Below are 21833 nucleotides of genomic sequence, written 5' to 3'. Positions count from 1 at the left end.
ATATACAAGCCAAGTTCTATAATGTAAAATTCCCACTAGTATATGAAAGTGACAACATAGGAGACTCTCTATCATGAAGATCATGGTGCTACTTTGAAGCACAAGTGTGGTAAAAGGATAGTAACATTGTCCCTTCTCTCCTTTTCTCTCATTTTTTCTTTTTTTATCTGGGCCTTTTCTCTCTTTGTTTGTGGCCTCTTTTTTTCGTCCGGAGTCTCATCTCAACTTGTGGGGGAATCATAGTCTTCATCATTCTTTCCTCCCTTGCGACAATGCTCTAATAATGACGATCATCACACTTTTATTTACTTACAACTCAAAAATTACAACTCGATACTTGGAACAAAATATGACTCTATGTGAATGCCTCCGGCGGTGTACCGATATATGCAATGAATCAAGAGTGACATGTATGAAAGAATTACGAAAGGTGGCTTTGCCACAAATGCGATGTCAACTACATGATCATGCAAAGCAATATGACAATGATGAAGCGTGTCATAATAAATGAAATGGTGGTAAGTTGCATGGCAATATATCTCGGAATGGCTATGGAAATGCCATAATAGGTAGGTATGGTGGCTATTTTGAGGATGGTATATGGTGGGTGTATGGTACCGGCGAAAGTTGCGCGGTACTAGAGAGGCTAGCAATGGTGGAAGGATGAGAGTGCGTATAATCCATGGACTCAACATTAGTCATAAAGAACTCACATACTTATTGCAAAAATCTATTAGTTATCGAAACAAAGTACAACGCGCATGCTCCTAGGGGTTAGATTGGTAGGAAAATACCATCGCTCGTCCCCGACCGCCACTCACAAGGAAGACAATCAATAAATAAATCATGCTCTGACTTCATCACATAACTGTTCACCATACGTGCATGCTACGGGAATCACAAACTTTAGAAGAAGTATTTATCAAATCCACAACTACTCAACTAGCATGACTCTAATATCACCATCTTCATATATTAAAACAATCATCATGTATCAAACTTCTCATAGTATTCAATGCACTTTTTATGAAAGTTTTTATTATACCCATCCTGGATGCCTATCATATTAGGAATAATTTTATAGCCAAAGAAAATTACCATGCTTTTCTAAGAGAATATCAAAATAATATAAGTGAATCATGAGAGATCAATAATTTCTATAAAATAAAACCACCACCGTGCCCTTAAAGATATAAGTGAAGCACTAGAGCAAAATTATCTAGCTCAAAAGATATAAGTGAAGAACATAGAGTATTCTAATAAATTCCGATTCATGTGTGTCTCTCCAAAAGGTGTGTACAGCAAGGATGATTGTGGTAAACTAAAAAGAAAAGACTCAAATCATACAAGACGCTCCAAGCAAAACACATATCATGTGGTGAATAAAAATATAGCCTCAAGTAAAGTTACCGATGGACGAAAAAGAAAGAGGGGATGCCTTCCGGGGCATCCCCAATCTTAGGCTTTTGGTTGTCCTTGAATTTTGCCTTGGGGTGGCTTGGGAATCCCCAAGCTTAGCCTCTTGCCACTGCTTATTCCAAAACCCATCAAATCTTTACCCAAAACTTGAAAACTTCACAACACAAAACTCAACAGAAAATCTCATGAGCTCCGTTAGTATAAAAAAACAAACCACCACTTCAAGGTACTGTAATTAAATCATTCTTTATTTATATTGGAGTTAAACCTACTGTATTCCAAATTTTCTATGGTTCATACCCCCCGATACTAGCCATAGATTCATCAAAATAAGCAGACAACACACGAAAAACAGAATCTGTCAAAAACAGAACAGTCTGTAATAATCTGTAGGTTTCGAATACTTCTGTAACCCCAAAAATTCATAAATAAATTTTTGGACGTGAGGAATTTGTCTATTAATCGTCTTCAAAAAGAATCAACCTAATCGCACTCTCCAGTAAAAAATGGCAACAAATCTCGTGAGCGCTAAAGTTTCTGTTTTTTACAGCAAGATCGCAAAGACCTCCCCCAAGTCTTCCCAAAGGTTCTACTTGGCACAAACACTAATTAAAAACATAAAACCACATCTAAACATAAGCTAGATGAATTATTTATTACTAAACAGGAACAAAAAACAAGAAACAAAAATAAAATTGGGTTGCCTCCCAACAAGCGCTATCGTTTAACGCCCCTAGCTAGGCATTGATAATTTCAATGATGCTCACATGAAAGACAAGAATTGAAGCACAAAGAGAGCATCATGAAACACGTGACAAACACATCTAAGTCTAACATACTTGCTATGCATAGGCATCTTATAGGTAAACAAATTATCATAGCAAGCAAAAACTAGCATATGCAGGGAAGCGGAAAGAAACAATAGCAATCTCAACATAACGAGAGGTAATTTAGTAACATGAAAATTTCTACAATCATGTTTTCCTCTCTCATAATAATTACATGTAGGATCATAAGAAAATTAAACAATATAGCTCTCATAAAACATATTCTTAACACGATCCACATGTATGCAAAGTTGACACTCTTCCAAAATAGTGGGATTAACATTAACTAAAGTCATGACCTCTCCAAACCCAATTTTATCAAAACTTCATAAGATTGAACATTCTCCAAATATGTGGGATCTAAAGCTGACACTCTTCCAAACCCACTTTCAACAATTTTTGCATCAAGATCTAAAAACTCTGAATCATTGGGACGCCTTTTAACTAAAGTTGACTCATCTCCAATCCCATCATTATCAAGATTCATATTGCAAAACAAAGATTTATAGGAGACACATCAATCACTTTTAGATCTTCATCCTTATTATCATGAAAACTAAAAGAACATGCTTTTATAAAGGAATCTTTTTTAGCACGCATCCTAGCGGTTCTTTCTTTGCACTCATCAATGGAAATTCTCATAGCTTTGAGAGACTCATTGATATCATGCTTAGGTGGAATAGATCTAAGTTTCAAAGAATCAACATCAAGAGAAATTCCACGTTCAAAGCCAACTCATCAATCTTAGGCAATTTTTCTTCAAGCAAAGCATTGAAATTCTTTTGCGAAATCATAAATTCTTTAACACTAGTCTCAAAATCAGAGGGCATCTTATTAAAATTTCCATAAGATTTGTTGTAGGAATTATCATAATTATTAGAGGAATTACTAGGAAATGGCCTAGGATTAAAGTTTCCTCTATACGTGTTGTTACCAAATTGTTCCTACCAAGAAAATTCGCATCCATAGATTCATTATTATTCTAAATCAAAGTAGACAAAGGCATATCATTAGGATTAGAAGAAACACTCTTATTAGCAAACAATTTCATAAGTTCATCCATCTTTCTAGTCAAAACAGTAATCTCTTCTATAGCATGAACCTTTTTACTAGTAGATCTTTCCGTGTGCCATTGAGAATATTTAACCATAATATTATCTAGGAGTTTAGTAGCTTCTCCTAAAGTGATTTCCATAAAAGTGCCTCCCGGGGCCGAATCTAAAAGATTTCTAGAAGCAAAATTCAATCCAGCATAAATTTTTTGTATGATCATCCATAAGTTTAATCCATGTGTAGGGCAATTACGTATCATTAATTTCATCCTCTCCCAAGATTGTGCAACATGCTCATGATCAAGTTGCTTAAAATTCATAATATCGTTTCTAAGAGAGATTATCTTAGCGGGAGGAAAATACTTAGAGATAAAAGCATCTTTGTACTTTATTCCATGAATCAATACTATTTTTAGGCAAAGACGAAAACCATGTTTTAGCCCGATCTCTAAGCGAAAACGGAAATAACTTCAATTTAACAATATCATTAGCCACATCTTTCTTCTTTTGCATATCACACAAATCAACAAAGCTGTTAAGATGGGTAGCAGCATCTTCACTAGGAAGGCCCGAAAACGGATCTTTCATCACAAGGTTCAGGAAAGCAGTATTGATTTCACAAGATTCAGCATCGGTAAGAGGAGAAATCGGAGTGCTAATAAAATCGTTATTGTTGGTATTGGAAAAGTCACACAATTTAGTATTGTCTTGAGCCATCGTGACAAACAATCCAACACACAAGCACACAAGAAGCAAGCAAAAAGAGACGGACAGAAAAGAGGCGAATGGAAAAGAGGGCGAATAAAACGGCAAGGATGAAGTGGGGGAGAGGTAAACGAGAGGCAAATGGCAAATAATGTAATGGGAGGGATAAGAGTTTGTGATGGGTACTTGGTATGTCCTGACTTGTGCGTAGATCTCCCCGGCAATGGCGCCAGAAATAGCTAGTTTTCGGGAGATCAAATCTCGACTTGACTTGGTGCAAATCTCCTCGGCAACGGCGCCAGAAATCCTTCTTGCTACCTCTTGAGCATGCGTTGGTTTTCCCTTGAAGAGGAAAGGGTGATGCAGCAAAGTAGCATAAGTATTCCCCTCAGTTTTTGAGAACCAAGGTATCAATCTAGTAGGAGATTACACGCAAGTCCCTCGTACCTGCACAAACAAAAAAGAACCTCGCAACCAACGCGATAAAGGGGTTGTCAATCCCTTCACGGTCACTTACGAAAGTGAGATCTGATAGAGATAATAAGATAAATATTTTTGGTATTTTTGTTGTATAGATTGGAAAATAAAGATTGCAAAATAAACAATGATAGAAATAGCAAGTGGATAGGAAAATAATATGATGGAAGATAGACCCGGGGGGCATAGGTTTCACTAGTGGGTTCTCTCAAGATAGCAAATTCTAAGGTGGGTGAACAAATTACTGACGAGCAATTGATAGAAAAGCGCATAGTTATGAGAATATCTAGGCATGATCATGTATATAGGCATCATGTCCACGACCAGTAGACCGAAACGATTCTGCATCTACTACTATTACTCCACACATCGACCACTATCCATCATGCATCTAGAGTATTAAGTTCATAAGAATAGAGTAACATATTAGGCAAGATGACATGATGTAGAGGGATAAACTCAAGCAATATGATATAAACCCCATATTTTTATCTTCGATGGAAACAATATAATACATGCCTTGCTGTCACTGGGAAAGGACACCGCAAGATTGAACCCAAAGCTAAGCACTTCTCCCATTGCAAGAAAGATCAATCTAGTAGGCCAAACCAAACTGATAATTCAAAGAGACTTGCAAAGATATTAAATCATGCATAAAAGAATTCAGAGAAGAATCAAGTATTGTTCATAGATAATCTTGATCATAAACCCACAATTCATCGGATCTCGACAAACACATCGCAAAAAGAATTACATCGAATAGATCTCCAAGAGATTCGAGGAGAACTTTGTATTGAGATCCAAAGAGAGAGAAGAAGCCATCTAGCTAATAACTATGGACCCTAAAGTCTGTGGTAAACTACTCACACATCATCGAAGAGGCTATGGTGTTGATGTAGAAGCCCTCCGTGATCGATTCCCCCTCCGGCGGAGCACCAAAAAAGGCCCCAAGATGGGATCTCATGGGTACAGAATGTTGCGGCGGTGGAAATAGGGTTTCGTGGTGCTCCTGGATGTTTTCGGGGTATATGGGAAAATATAGGTGGAAGAAGTACGTCGGTGGAGCTGCAAGGAGCCCATGAGGGTGGGGGCGCGCCTACCCCCTGGGCGCGTCCTCCTGCCTCGTGGCCTCCTCGCTTCTTTCTTGACGTCCACTCCAAGTCTCTTGGATCACGCTTGTTCCAAAAATAACTCTCCCGAAGTTTTCATTCCATTTGATATTCCTTTTTCTGCGAAACACTGAAATAGGCAAAAAAACAACAATTTGCACTGGGCCTTTGGTTAGTAGGTTAGTCCCAAAACTAATATAAAAGTGCATAACAAAGCCCATTAAACATCCAAAACAGATAATATAATAGCATGGAACAATAAAAAATTATAGATATGTTGGAGACGTATCAAGTAGATTGTTCTAGGTGGCTAGGTGTTCGAGATAATCTGAACCCTGTTTTCATATGTATATAATTCTTGGCTGAATTGGGACAAGTTTTGGTATAAGCTTCTTGCAAAAACGAAGATTCTCTCAACAAGCCTCGTGGGTACGAGAGGGAACGTGTCACCTTTGTGTGCGAAACGATATACACTGCCTCTGCCCAGATTTTCTTTACAGAGGCAACAGAGAACTATATGAGTGCCCTGTTAAATTTTGGAATTATTCCAGGTTCATTTGGCATTTTTATACATTAATTAAGTTTCTCGACATTTAATGTGCATAATCCAAATTTGAACTACAAGCTCATGCTCCGGTGCACCAAAGTTGGTTAAAAAATCATATGTGTGTCCTTGGGTGAATTTCTAGGTCCCATGCAAGAAATGGGAATGAAATTCAAACATCTGGGTGTCGTGACTCGGCCGAGAACATCGAGAAAATTGGTTTTTAAATTCATGTAAATCCAAAGCTTGCCTGGAAATCATGAAACTTGGCATGCTGTTATGATATGGCACTAACATGCTTTGGTAAAAAATTGGGCATATTTGGAATAAGTTTTTATATAAGCTTCTTGCAAACCGGAGATTCTCTCAAGAAGGCTCGTGGTTCTGAGAGGGAACGTGTCACCTTTGAGTGTGAAACAATATACGCTGCCCCCTTGAGTTTCTTTACAGAGGCAACATAGAACTACATGAGTGCCCTGTTAAATTTTGGAATTATTCCGGGTTCGTTTGACCTTTTTTATACATTAATTGAGTTTCTAGTCATTTAATGTGCATAATTCAAATTTGAAGTACAAGCACATGCTCCCGTGCACCAAAGTTGGTTGAAAAATCACATGTCTGTCCTCGGGTGAATTTCTAGGTCCCATGCAAGAAATGGGAATGAAATTCAAACACCTGGGAATCGTGGCTCGACAGAGAACATTGAGAAACTTGGTTTTAAAATTCTTGTAAATCCAAAACACGCCTGAAAATCATGGAACATGGCATCGTGTCATGTCATGGTACTACCATGCCGTGGTAAAAAATGGCCAAATAGGAACAAATTTTGGTATACGCTTCTTGCAAACCGGAGCTTCTCCTAAGAAGGCTCATGGTTCTGAGAGGGAACGTGTCACCTTTGAGTGAGAAACAATATACGCTGCCCCCCTTGAGTTTCTTTACAGAGGCAACATAGAACTACATGAGTGCCCTGTTAAATTTTGGAATTATACCGGGTTTGTTTGGCCTTTTTTATACATTAATTGATTTTTTGGTCATTTAATGTGCATAATTCAAATTTGAACTACAAGCACATGCTCCCATGCACTAAAGTTGGTTGAAAAATCACATGTGTGTCCTCGGGTGAATTTCTAGGTCCCATGCAAGAAATGGGAATGAAATTCAAACATCTGGCATCGTAGCTCGGCCGAGAACATTGAGAAACTTGGTTTTAAAATTCTTGTAAATCCAAAACACGCCCGGAAATCATGAAACTTGGCATAGTGTCATGTCATGGTACTACCATGTTGTGGTAAAAAAATTGGCCGAATAGGAACACGTTTTGGTATAAGCTTCTTGCAAACCAGAGCTTCTCTCAAGAAGGTTCGTGGTTCTGAGAGGGAACGTGTCACCTTTGTGTGCATAATTCAAATTTGAAATACAAGCACATGATCCAGTCTACCAAAGCTGGTTGAAAAATCACATGTGTGTCCTCGGGTAAATTTCTAGGTCCCATGCAAGAAATGGGAATGAAATTCAAACATCCGGGCATCGTGGCTCGGCTGGAAACATTGAGAAAATTGGTTTTTTAATTCCCGGAAATCCAAAACACGCATGAAAATCATGAAACTTGGCTTGGTGTCATGACATGGCACCAACATGCTGCGGTAATTTTGCTGTCCGATTTGCGAAGGTGCACACATTAACAATCAACAAAGTCATTTTGGAACAAGTGTTGTCACGTTACAATCGGAAACACAAGTATTATTGAAACCGTGGGCGTTCTATTTACCATCTACCTGCCACCACGCCTCCCCTTTTTATTAGCTAGGAGGCGCCGTGCAGGGTAGCTATTTGAGTACGGGAGGTGTGCGATCAGACCCCTGCGCGTGCTTATCGGGAGGAGAGCCCTATGACCTCCATCTGCTGTCCACCTCTCTCCCAAGGTCTCCATTAATGGCGCCCGATCCTCTGTTTAATGGCGTGGCTATGTCTCACTCGACTGAGATTTATGAGAGAAAAAAGAAAATCTGAAAAGAAAATTTTGCACGGATCTTGATGTAAGATCCGACAGACCTATATAGCATCTACTGCGACTTATAGCAAGACTGATGAATATATATAAGGACGACGAGAGTGGATAATAATTGTCTTACATAATTAGGAGGATAATTAAAAAAGCCACATGCGGCTATGCCCGAAATACACGAGGGAAAAACAAGAAGGAAGACGCATACAACGATCTAGCTCGCTGATCTCTACTTTCTTTATGCGCTGTAGGTCGCAGAGACTAGTTCTAGCAGCGAGCGGTGATGATCTCTTTCATCAGTTTCATGTCCTTAATATGCTGCTTGGCAGCATCCACGGATTCCTCCACCAGCCTGTTGCGCTTGATGCGGAGCATGGCATTCTCGTCCATAAGTTTCTTGATGATGACGCCCGTCCTATGCATCAAGGCAGCGGTCTCCTCCGCCTGCTTCGCCCTCCCGGCGATCTTCGCCATCAGCAGGTCGCGCTCGGCCCGGAGCTTCGCATTGCCCTCCCCTAGTTGACGGATGATGCCGGTAGCCTCATCCTGCAACCTCGCCCAGCCAGAGATCTGACCCCTCTGGCTATGGATGATCGCATGCATGCTCCTGTAAGAGTCCTCGCCTGCCCACGAGAAATTTTCCCAGGCCGCTGCGGCGCGTCGGGACCTCCGTGCTGCTTTGGTGGCGCCGCGGGGCATCTCTGCTGTTTCCGCGGTGTGGCCGAACCAGTCAGCTACATCGATTAAGTGGCGGGACCTCTGTGCTGCTACTGCTGCACGGCTGGACATGTCGGCCGCTTTCGTGGCGAGGCCGGACATCTCTCATGCTTCCTCTTCCATGCTCACCTCTCCCTGGTGGAAACCTCTCGGCCTAGAACTCACGCTGGCCATGGCATACTCAAGGGAACGATGCTGAATGACTTGACTGTTTTTTGTGGATGAGGAGTTGAGGAGGAATGTGCAGTCATCTAGGCATAGTAGTATTTATAACCGAGTACTACTAATACGCTCCTAAGTGGGAAACCGTTTAGGTTGTGATTGGTGTGAACATGTTTGCAATTAAATATAGCGTGATAGTAGTAATTTGGAATGTGACGAGATACAAGCTCAAAATTTATTGACGGTTCTAGTTTTGAAGTGCTGCACTATTCCCGAATGGAGTAACGTGGGCACGTGTTCTCGGCCGTGGTGTCTCATATGCCATGGTACTTCTTTTTCTTCTGCTGTGTACATGCAATAACTGGCACTGTCAGATACATATCTTACGGTTATTGGGGTGTTCGACAAGAATAGCCTTGTGGCGAGCTATAGAGTACTCTTTTTTCACACGATTACATCGACACATATCATCTCCCTCCTTCTTTCCCACGCACACACCTATATCTCGGGACTTCTCGCACGCACCATCTCTAGCTCCCTAGGTCGATGCCACCCACATACACTTGTACTATGAGTTTAGACCTCCGTCCTGAATTACTTGTCGCAGGTATGGATGTATCTAGATGTATTTTAGTTCTAGATACATCCATTTCTGCGATGAGTAATTTGCGATGGGTAATTTGGGAGTACGTTATACAGGAAGAGAAGAGGTGCATGCACGCACTCGTCCTCTCTCACACACGCATCTATAGCTACAAATTGTAGTGTTCTCAACCATCCAATTGGCTCTATCATAGGTTTCATGTTGCTCCTTGGCCTTGAGATTGAGAAGTTTAAAACGTAGAGGCTAAGCTGGAGGCACGAGGTTTTGGTTAATGTGCGGGCCGCACACGACACAAACACGACACGAGCTTCGTCTGCCTGGTGCGCGGTCGGGTGGGTTGTCCAAGTATAGACACAACCAGGCCCTCCTTGGTATTTGCGCCTCGACTTATTATGCACAGAGAAATTAGGTTCGGAGGGAGCACTACTAGTACTACTACTTTGATGTGTCGCGTCAACTCACACAAGTATGCAACACTTCCTGAACAAGCAAGCATATAAGCTGTTAGAGCATCTCCAATAGCATGTGTATATTGGATGTCTATATATTCATATAGACAATGGTCTAAAAAGATTCCCTCATATACACGTTGAGTTTTGCATCAGAACGTCAATATACAGGGACCATGACAGGTGGGCCGTCGGTGGGGAGAGCAAAAAATCGTGGCTGCAGCTGAGTTTAGACGAGCCTTCACATTGTCCAGACGTGGACATTGTCGAGGTCGATTTAGAGGATGTATATATGTGAACGACCATATAGACAAGCTGTTGGATGCCTGTTTTGGGCTCACGTCGTGGAAAACGAGTATAGGCATCCATATAGACAACCTATTAGAGATGCTCTTATACTTCTTACCCAAAGGATCTTTATATCCAATAGACACAAAATATCCATTCGACTGTTGGAAATTACTTTAATTGTTGATCTGATGTCGAAGTAATTGCTGCATCGCCACCAAAACCCACCATCTCTTAAGCTAAAGTAGACCGAGCTAACCCCTATGTTAGCATATTACTAAGATAAACAGAAGGCACTGTAGAATCATTTAGGACGTGAGCTTGTCAATTTGAACGTGGAGGGACACCATCTTAGCCCTGGCCAGCAGCTTGGGCGGAACTATGAATAAGGTTAGCTCCTGCACTGCAACATCGCCGGGATCCTTGCAGCTTGTCACCTCCATTTGCACCTTGTCGGCGCCGGTCCTGCCTTTGGGCTCCCCGGTGGGCCGTTCGCCTAGAGCTTGTCCACGTAGTGCGGCAGTGGGGATGCCCCCGCTCTGATGCAGACGACCGACACGGCGATAGGCATGCCGATTTCGAGCACACCGCTGACCAAGAAAAACGTATGGTTGTCCTCCTCCGCAAATAGCAAGAGCCGTGGCTCCGGCAGTGGCACTTGCAGGTGGAGCGCCTTGCCGTACTAGATCCCGTGCACGGGCATGGGATGCACGGTGCTGATGTGGTGGGAGAGCGCCGGCAGTGGGCCTTCGTAGCCACAGATGGGCATAGGGCATTTGCAGGGCGCGAGTGGACAGACGCTCTGGTGATCGGCGAGCTTGAGGTAAGTGACGTAGAGCCCACAGCCTTCGTGCGGGCACTCCACCCTCACCGAGGAGAGGACGGCATCCACCACTGTGTTCCACACGTCGAAGCCACTGTCGCGCTCGCACTTTTGGCACTGCCGCTGGTTCCCGGGGCGCTCGATGCGACAGTTCGTGTAGGCCAGGTGCCCTCCCTTGCACTGCACAAATCAATCGAATAGCACATCAATCAAGAAACCTACACCTTGTTCGATCAACCAAACAGACGAGGTGTATTCAAACCTCATACACTTGAGGCTTCAAGGGGCGGAGGCACAAGGGGCAGTGGAGCAAGCTGAGGTCCATCGAGACCACAGAGAGCTCCATCGTCAGGTCCTATTCCATCTGCATGATCTTGCCCTCCTCGTGCACAACCATCTCTCGCTTTATTAGGGTCGGGGCATTACGAAGCTTTACCGTCACATAATATTCATACTACTTCAAGGTGCATTATATCAACACATGCAAGTATCAAAAGGAGAGTCATGACATGCATCGGTAAATGCAAATTATTGAAATATATCGAGTGCAGTGCTTTGATGTGTCACGTCAAGTCGTACAAGACCGAGAAGTTTGATTACTACAGCGCCCTCTCCCTCGCGGGCTGAGCTCCGGTGGCTGCACCTGCCTTTGGCTGCATGACAGGTGGGCCACCCACCTGTTGGGCCCACCTGTCATGCACACAAAGGCAGGAGTAGTAAGTCAATGAAGCTGCGTCCCTCCCTCGCCCATGAGTGTGGTGGCTGGCAGGACTAGGAGAAGCTTTCATTCGCTACACGCTCCCCCTCCCACACGCGGTGGACATGCAGCAGTTCAATCGGTGTCAGATGGCTAGAAGCATGCAGTAGTACTCCATCATTGTTCGACTTCCCGAAGAGGCGAAGAGCCAAGCACAGCCTGGACGCTCGTGTGGCAGTTTCATGTGTAGAGTAGTCCAGGATAGAGTGTACCGTGCCTGTAAGCTTAAAATCGTTGGGGTTGGCTCCATGCTTTTTTATTAAAATAATCTTCTAGCCCTACCTGTCATCCTGGTGATTGTAGTTTGCACGCTCATCTAGTCAAGATAGGAATATATATTTTAATTTGTGGTGGGGTAAATGTTAGAGGTTGCAGCAAATGGAGTATTCTACACTGCGGGTCTTTCAACCAAGTTTAGAGGCAACCATGTGGGGCCAGTGCTATGATGTGTCGCGTCAACTCGTACAACAAGGAGAAGCTTGATTTTACTATTACACGCCTTCTCCCTCACCCATGCGCGCGGTGGCTTGCAGACGAGGACAGGCTTTTGCTTATACTAATACTACAACAAGCTATCCAACTAGTTGTGTATCACTTCTCGGTTTTGGCATTAGAAGTTACAACTACTCAAAAATGCCATCGATCCGTGAGATGCCTTCTCAAAAATGCAATTAGATATCTCAAAAATGCCATCATTAAGTTAGATGTTTGCTCAAAAATGCCATTAGACATTATGATTTTCATGTCAAACCTGTTGACCATGTTACATGACAAAAATAAGCCGATTCTCACAATGATAAGTGTGTCCCCCGCTTGTCAGGAGTAACCAAGCGAACAATTTTACAGGAAAATAAGAACGTTGTTGGGATCAAGTAGGCCCCACACTTTATTTTACTGTAGTGAGATAGAGGGAGAGCTGGCATGTTGGTCCATCGGTATTTATGTCATTATAACATGGCAAAAGAGATTTGAGTCACAATAATGGTGTCCAGCACAACACACCCCTCAAATAAAACTAAGCACCCTGAAATTCTTTGACAAAACTAAGCACCCTGAAATTCTTTGACAAAACTAAGCACCCTGAAATTCTTTGACAACTAATTTGCTAGCTATATGATGTTGGCCATATATATTATACATATATAATGTGAAGAAACGAGTGGTAGTCGTAGTACTATACCAACTAAAAGATCAACTATAAGAAATACTAGTATGTACGCACTGAAGAGTTAAAGTAACGAGAAGAAACATAACATAGTTCTGCTGGGGGCTCAGCACAACACACCCCTCAAATAAAACTAAGCACGCCAGAAATTAAACTAAGCAACTAATCCGGTAGACACTGCATTAGAACCACCATGAGCAACGACACTGCCACCTTACTCGGAGTCCTCGTCCACGTCCTCGACTTCGTCCTTGTCCCTCTTCCTCTTGGCTGATACTTCTTTGCTTGAACCGCACACTTGGCTCTTGCTCTTCATCCAACCCTTGTAGATACTGAAACAAAGGTAGCCATCCATTCCAGCATAGTGGATGTGGTCTATATCTAGTACATTCCATTGACATGCATGATGAAACGTGTGGGAAGGTTTCTTTAGTTTACCGTACGAAGGATGAACCATGGCTCCTGCCAGGGTCAGCATTGAAGGCTTATCACGGGAGGACACCACCCCATTATTTTGGAAGTCAAAGGGTTTTCCTACAATGAGGCCTATCCATTCCAAGACTCTTATGTCGTTCGGTAAAGTCTACAGTAATGAATTTGACTCGGTCGCCCTTGAGGAACTTATTAAATTCCTCGCACTCAACGTCAGCATGGCATATGTGGTAGACCAAGCATACGTCATGCACACAAACCTAGATCACGGCGGGCTTCTTCCTCTCTTCCTCCTTTAGATTCTTCTCTTCTCCCAGGACTGTGGTGTACTCAACATCTAGCCCAGCGACCCACTCATCATTTGAGTTTTTGAACATGCATCTGAAGCGATCAAGGCATCCTTTCACCGTCGCGGAAGAACGGGTGTAGATGACATCGAACGCATCGCCGGTGATGGTTCTAACCTTGTACTCACCATCGAGCATGAAGATTTGGGACGCCATGGATTTGGGAGGAGGGCTAGGATTAGTGGAACTGTCATAATGTGAAAGGACGGGACGACTAGGAGTGGTTTATCGATTGTAAAAATGCCGAGGGGGGGAGGGGGGAGGGCGTGTGAACGACAGGGTAGTGGCTTGCTTGGTGGATAAATGGATTCATGCACAGTACTATGGGGGCCCAATTAGATGTCATGTCTACTTGACGCCCAATTAAATGGCTTTCAATGTCATGTCAAGCGTCGGGAAAATTACAGGTGATACGATGATTCCGAGAGCCCTTGGATCTGAGATCGAACGGTTGCATGGCGTGATTCTAGACCTATGGGTGAATATCCTATCATGGAGGGTTATTCTGCAAATTTTCAGCAACTTAGCATGCGATCGTTCGATATCAGATCCAAGGGCTGCTAGCAGCCCATATCATGGTCGCGCCTACCATGACCGTCGCCTCTCTCGCGCGGTCGCGCCCTTGGAGATTTACACGGTGCGTTAGGCTATCTGATGTTGGCATGTCATACATAGTCATCACTTAGTCACTCATAATACAGCAAGGTTAGCTATAAGGTTGGCTATAAGAGTATTTTTTGTTTACTTCTCTCTATCTCTTTCTTCCTAGTATTTATTGCATTGGCCAAGGAGTGACCTCTTCCAAAGAAATGGTGCTTAGATGAGGTGCTATGGGCATTAAATGGCTTAGCAACTCAAGTCCCCAATGCATAGGTGCTTAGTTTTTTGTTGCTAAGTTTGCTTCATCTAGGTACACGCGCTTAGCACCATTTCTTCCTGGGGTCACCAAACTAGTCTCTCTCTTCTTAATTAACTTGCCACGTCAAACTTTACGCCTATGTGGCAGGCTTAGCACCTATAGGATCAAGTACAATAGTGGGCTATAAGCTCGCTTTACATGGCATTTTTGCATATGTGGGGGAAAGAGGCAAGGAAAAAGTGGAGGAGTGGGCTCTCATGCAAGAGCCAGCCTCTACATGGTGGAGCATCAGGAGAGGCACCTGTATGGAGGTGGTCAGGAATCGGGAGACTCACACCGGTCGTAGCTCCGCAGTTAAAATGATAATGGCAAGTGAAATCACCGGGCCCCACCTGTCCAGCAGTAACTCGCTGTCAAATCACACAACCCTACGTTTGTAGCAGCCTACTCCCTCATCTTCTTGCGTCTGTGTCGAACCGACTAGGCGGAACTGCCCCACCTACCACACGGGAAAAGCCCCGCCCTCGACTTTTAAATAGTATAGTATACTAATTTTGTACCCATGGATTGTGCCATGGAGCAAAGCCTCAAGAAAACGGCAGTACACATTTACGGAGTACAGTATACAGCACGCCCATCGCGTTCGCGTCGCACGCCAGGCGGTCAGTCGGTCTAGGACGCCGCTCTCCAAATGGAATGCGCGTGATATTTTGAGATAAGCCCTATAAACCGGAAAGGAGGGAGTAGTACTACAACAAGCTATCCCTCCCGCTCGCGGTGGACAGACATGCAGCAGTGGATTCGATACTGTAGAAGCAGTAGTAGTAACATCATTGTTCGTCTTCTTGAAGTGGCAAAGAGCCAAGCGTAACCCGAACGTGGCAGTTGCGAACCTTGGAGCACGCATATAGCCAGGTATGTGAGCCCACTATTGTAGTACTTGCTAGTATAGCCCTGTACACCAGAAAGGAGTATTTGCCTTTCTAGAGATTTCAACAAGTGACTAGACTACACCGAGATGGAGTACATATGGAGTAAAATGAGTGAATCTACACCGTAAATAAATATGTAGTTCTCTCGTTTTCCTCTCCGCCTTGGTCGCGGTGCACAATATTGAGTATACTATCATCTTGAAATTTACAAAGTCACCATAGGCACCTCGTCATCAACGGGAACATCTCCTGACACGCGATAGACGTGAGTGGCAGTCTCCTCCATAGGTGCTTGAATGCCAATGATGGAGAGGGTAGCGGTTCCTGAGATGTTGAACGATCAATGATGCATCCTCAATTACATGCAGAGGAAATTAATTGGAGAAGTAGAATAGAGCCAGCACGATGTGAATGCAACAGAGCTTGGACTCTCATATAAAGGCGCCCCACCACTCCAATCCATCTACTCGTAGTCTCTGCGCAACACTGCTCACTCCAATCCAAGAGCAAGTGACCAGAAGCCACAAGCACCTATGGAGGCGATGGACGCGAGCGGCAGTCGGTTGTGCCAAATCATCCAAGGCGCCGGCCTATGGCCCTGCACCGTGCAGCGTTTCCAGGCGGCGCTGGCGACCGTCGGCGTCGTAGCCCTTGCCGACTCTGGCTTTGCCTCTCGCATGGACGACATGATGGTCAACTCCATCCGCATTTCACTGCTGTCAAGAAGCGCGCAGACGACCTTGCCGTACTGCTCCAGCCCACGCGCCCAGGCTCCTCATTGCTTGCCACCCTCATCGGCCTCCATGGTGACGAACTCTTTCAAGCCCTGGTGGCCCTGCAGGTGCCGGAGGTCGCGACGAAGAATGTGCACCTCAAGGCCGCGCTCGCCGCGCAGCGCCTCGCCACAGAAGAAACCGTCGACCTGCACATGCACGTCTACAAGGAAATCGTCTACATAGGCCACTACAAGGCCAGCGAGGACAGAAAGATGTTGGCCTTCTTCTAGCGGCTGGAATCTTTGGACGCCATTGTTCAGAAGCACGTTGACCTGGCCACGAGAGCCGCTGCTACTTAGCTGTCGTTCGATGGGCTGACGCTCTGAGTCGAGGAGGTGGACGTCGTCGATGGATGCATCTCTTCTTCTTGCCTCCTGTAACTAGCACTGCATCATGTCGTGGCCTTAATGTTTTATTAGTATAGTACTCCCTCCTTTCCCAAATATATGTCTTTCTAGAGATTCCAGGGAGTGACTACATACGGAGCAAAATGAGTGAATCTAATACACTCTAAAATATGTCTACATACATCCGTATGTTGTATTCCATTTGAAATATCTAAAAAGGCTAGCCAAGATGGATTTAATCCCGATATTCACTTTATCAAAAGGCTCTAATGGGTTAGTTCTGAATCTTGCAAGCTGGAAATTAATGAGATGTGTAGGCATCTTTGTTGTACTTATTATTTGAATCTTATTTGTTGGTTATGAATCTTGCAAGATGGGAATCAATGAGATGTGTAGGCATCTTTGTTGTACTTATTATTTGGTTCTTATTTGTTGGTCCTGAATCTTGCAAGCTGGGAAACACGACATGATGATGCAGATGACAACAGCCATAACAAACAGTTCAAACTTGGTAGTATTATCTGTGTGAAAATGCGACAAATGTGCTGATCGTGTGCGTCTTGAGAATAATAGTTCTAATTGTTGTGCATGTTGATCCTGTGGCACTGATAGACTGAGCCAATGCATTGCTTGTTTTAAGTACAAATTTCTATTAAAGCTAATTAAATTTAAGTAAAGTGAACACTAACTCTTGTTATTACAGTACCAATACTGACCCGCTCGTGAACCGACGTGTGGCCGGAGTAGGTTTCTTAATGGAGGCGTTTGAATGCGCCGAGGGTGCATCTTCTACCGGGCGTGCAGTGGGCGTGGGAGGGGTAGTAACTGTTGTTGCATGTACACACTCAGTTTACTGTTGAATCCAGTTCCCGAAGAGCTGAAAAAACGAACTGCTGCCGCCGCCTACCCACTCGTTCACTTGAAGAGACTCCAATGGCGATTCGAGGGGTGAGCCTGCTAGATATGGACTTCAGCAAGGAGTTCCCCTTTGAGTTCGCCGTTTAGTCCTATGGCTGGACCAAGTTGAATGTGATGTATACCAATGATCCGGACTCGCTGAAGCTCTGCCTCGCCAAGTTCAAGCAATACCTATAGGACGTGAAAGCACAAGGTCGCAGGACTATACCTTGTGCCTGTCCATTCGTCTACTGACAGGGACCAGCGGATCGCCGTCACCCAGGTATGTGTGCGGGACGAGGTTCTCGTCTACCATTTCTGTAGGTCCATCAGAGGTTTTGGAGCATTCGCCCGTTTCATCGGCAGCGCCGACTGCACCTTCGCTACGGTGGAGAGAAGGAAGAACGCGACAATTCGGCCATCTGGTGCAACAAGCTTGTTGACATCCAGAAGCAATACAAGATCATCGGCAATGGGAGGAGAAGGACTCCGTGGTTGACCTCGCCGACAGCATTATCGACCCCTGATACGCCAACATGAAAGAAGACAACGATACAATGTTATCCTGCATAACCTACACAGTCAAGGACGCATACGCATGCTACGACATGTACATGCGGATCTTGGACATGAGGGCGTGTCTGCTTCCCGTAACCGACGAGTACACGGACAGCCGCAGCGTCATGATCAAGCGTGCCAAGAAGTTCTAGATGTTGTACTTTATCTGTTTATAAGCACCTTTATCATCTGAGTGTTTCATGCATTAGCCTATGTGTCGTAATTATATGTTTTGTCTGAAATATTTCTTTTAAGAACCCATTAACCCATTTATTTTGTGGCTATTTGCTTATGTATGTAACTAGTTCACTCATCCGTATAAAAAACTAGTTGACTCGGCTGCCGTGCTTTGAATCTCCTTCCTCCCAACATATTTCCCTTCTCAGGTGGACCCAGTAGGTCTCGTACACAGACATATGGGACCAACCACCTATCCATTTGTATTTCTTTATTTTGTTCAATATTTCGTCCTCTTCCTATATAGCAGCTGGCCATCATAGCCTATGGCGTTGGCCAGGCCATCCCTCTACTCCCACACATTGTCCGGCGGCCGTAGCTCCACCAGCCCACCCTGCACCCGAACAAGTCAACCCTCATACTCCCCTCCGCCTGCGTCTTCCCCCGCTCCGGTTCGTTATTTTATAGACCCAAACAACAGAAGGTTTCGTTAAACCTGTCATTCGTCCAACCATTTTATAGACCTTCCCACTTCCTTTATTTTTCATTTTCACTAATCCTATATTTGAATTTTCTCCCACTTTCTTTTTTGATGTAAACTGAGTTTTCTCCCAGTACTTTTCCCTAGAACCAACTCAACTGTCCCATGTCTAGCCTAAAAAATAATAATACCCCACGTCCTATTAACTCATCAAATTAAAATGATATTTTATTTCGTAAATTGTAAGTTCTCACAAATTAATAATAATTGTTTATATATAATTTGGCAAGTTAAGTCCTAGTGATTGCGTACATAAGCTTGCAAAGATTTTACTGACCAATGTAGTAATAGACGTGCAATCATGTGTTTATGTTTTATAACATTTCTCCGTCCAACCCAACATGATATTTTCACCCAGCCCAGCAAGTCCGCGGATTTTGAGAAAAATGCAAATGGGCTTTAAATTCTACCATATATATAAACGGACTGCAAAGATGCTACATTATTGTTTCATCCAGCCCACCAAAGTGACTGAAAACAAATGGACTGGCTGACATGTGGGCTAGTAGGTCGAAGCCTAAGCAAGGCGTTGGATTTACATCCAACGGCCGGCATTCTTCTTCAATATCTCGTCTTCTTCCCCCAGCGCTGCCGGGACCGCCTGCTCCAGCCTCCGGCATCCAGCGGCGTTGTTTTGCGCGCCTCAGCAAAACGCTACCCTGCCGACGGCCAGGCCATCCCTCCACTCCGCACCTCCTGTTATTCTCTGCCTAGTGTAGGCCCACCCCGCACCTAAACCAGTCAAGTTTCCCACTCCTCTCTGTCTGTGACTCGACTGCCGCGTCTTCCCCATCTCCGGGTCATTCCTGTCTGGGGCCTCGCCATCGTCCACCACCTCGTTGCGCTCGGCATGGCGTGGTCAACAAATGAGTCATCGAAAGAGGACTGTACATGAAGAGCCTGATGGCTGGGACCCACAAGGTCCATGGTTGCACGCAAGGAAAGTTCCTCCTTATTAAGCCGTTTCCTCCCCTTGACAGATGGGACCCACCGGCTGTATCTTCACACGGAAGGAAGTGCCTCCTTGTTATGCGAAAAAAGATTCCTCCTGGTGACAGCTGGGCCCAGCAGATTTGGTGGCTGACTTGTGGGCCTGCTAAGCAGATGTGTATGCAGGGCTTTGTCAACTTAATCAACAAATGATTCTAGCAGCTGGACCGTTGGATGTTAATTCAACAGCCGTGCTCCTTCTTCAACCTCTGTTCTTGCTCCTGTCTCCCATGGGCGGCAGTGCTGCCGTGCACCCGAACCAGTCAAGTTTCCCACTGCTCTCCATCTGCGACTCCATTGTCACGTCTTCTCCATCTCCGGGTCGTTCCAGTCTTGGGCCTCGCCGTCGTCCACCGTCCATGGTGCGCTCGGCACGATGTGGTCAACGTGGTCAACAAATGAGACTCATCGGAAGATGACTGTACATGAGAGGCTGATAGTGGGGACGCACCACGCCCATGGACGCATGCATGCAACTGCATCTTTTTTACCCTGAAAAATAATGTTTTCTCCCCATGACTGCTGGGACCCACCAGCTACATCTTCGCACTCAAGGAAGTGCGTCCATATTACGGGCAAAAAAATAATTCGCCCCCTGACTTCTGGGACCCACCAGCTACATCTTCGCACACAAGTGCGTGATAGTCGGGACCGACCCGGTCGAAGCGTACGTAGTGTTGTCATTCTGGTCATGAACGTGTACGTACATAGTGGTCGATCGGTCTGTCTGCAGGCTGCAGCGATGAACCGTGGCCGTGTAAGGAAGGGCATGTGTCATAGTAGAGGTGCGCACGTAGCATGTACACGTATGTACAGCGGCCAGGGTGCAAGAAAGTAAATACGGCCACATACGTACATACGGGCGGGGTCTCGAACGCCTACTTGCGCATACGTACGGCCAGGGCTCATGTACATGGCTGTGGCTGGGTCGGAATGGAGAAACTGCATCGTCGTCGTGTTCATGGGGAGCCAATGAAATGTGTCGTGTTCATCAGGAGGCAACGGAACACATGCTGTTCATCGGGAGCCAACCGGCTTGGACGGAACAGCCGATGGAAACGAGGCTTGGCGTACCGCAGAACAGAGGAAACGGACTTGTGTTCGACCGGCCATGGTGGAAACGGGATCCTGTTCATCGGGAGGGGTCTGGCGTACCGCAAAACGGAGGAAACAGACATCCTACGATCGAAACAGGGTCCTGTTGATCGGGAGGGGTGTGGCATAGCACAAAACAGAGGAAACGGACTCGTGTTGGAGTGCTACGATCAAAACGGGGGTCCTGTTCATCGAGAGGGGTGTGGTGTACCGCAAAACAAGACTCCACAGGATACTGTTCATCTCCACCGTCGACCTCCTCTAGCCTCCACGTGATACTGTTCATCCACCATCGACCTCCTCCAGCCTCCACCTGCGACTCTACATCCATGGGCTCCTGTTCATCCAACCTCCACCGGCTACTGTTCAACTAGCCCTCCACGGGCTACTGTTCATCCAACCCTCCACCGGCTACTGTTCAACCAGCCCTCCACCGGCTACTGTTCAACCAGCCCTCCATGGGGACCTATTCATCCAGCCCTCCACGGGGTCTTGTTCATCCACCAGCTCGATCGATCGGGGTACTGTTCATCCAGCGGCAATGGCCTCTACTACCATGGGTTCCTATTCATCCAACCCCCATCGGGAACTGTTCATCTAGAGGCAGCATTGATCGGCTTCAGTTAGTAGCAGTATTGAAGGAATCACTCGGGTTCAGTTAACTACAAGGGATCGATCAATCGCTCGGGTTCAGTAACGCGTAGCCTGCAGTGCAACCGCTCGGGTTGAGTTAGAGCCCAACGCCTCGCTCGGGCTCAATTAGAGTGCAACGCCTC

The 21833-nt window shown here is 45.0% G+C and overlaps 1 protein-coding gene across 1 annotated transcript; it reads right to left on the bottom strand.

The window, feature by feature from the left end:
• Nucleotides 1-10669: 10669 nt before the first annotated feature.
• Nucleotides 10670-11530, bottom strand: LOC147971062 (putative E3 ubiquitin-protein ligase SINA-like 6). The gene is made up of 3 exons (XM_087523805.1): nucleotides 11447-11530; nucleotides 11059-11364; nucleotides 10670-10900 (listed from the first exon to the last, which is right to left on the bottom strand). The coding sequence occupies exons 1-3, from the start codon at nucleotides 11528-11530 to the stop codon at nucleotides 10670-10672; spliced, it is 621 nt and encodes a 206-aa protein (XP_087379931.1).
• Nucleotides 11531-21833: the final 10303 nt, after the last annotated feature.

Source organism: Triticum urartu, chromosome 5A, assembly GCF_056163025.1.
Source record: "Triticum urartu cultivar PI428250 chromosome 5A, HENAU_Tu73, whole genome shotgun sequence".
Taxonomy (NCBI): domain Eukaryota; kingdom Viridiplantae; phylum Streptophyta; class Magnoliopsida; order Poales; family Poaceae; genus Triticum; species Triticum urartu.
Note: the sequence above shows the minus strand (reverse complement) of the source record. Positions and strands in the feature narration are given on the sequence as shown.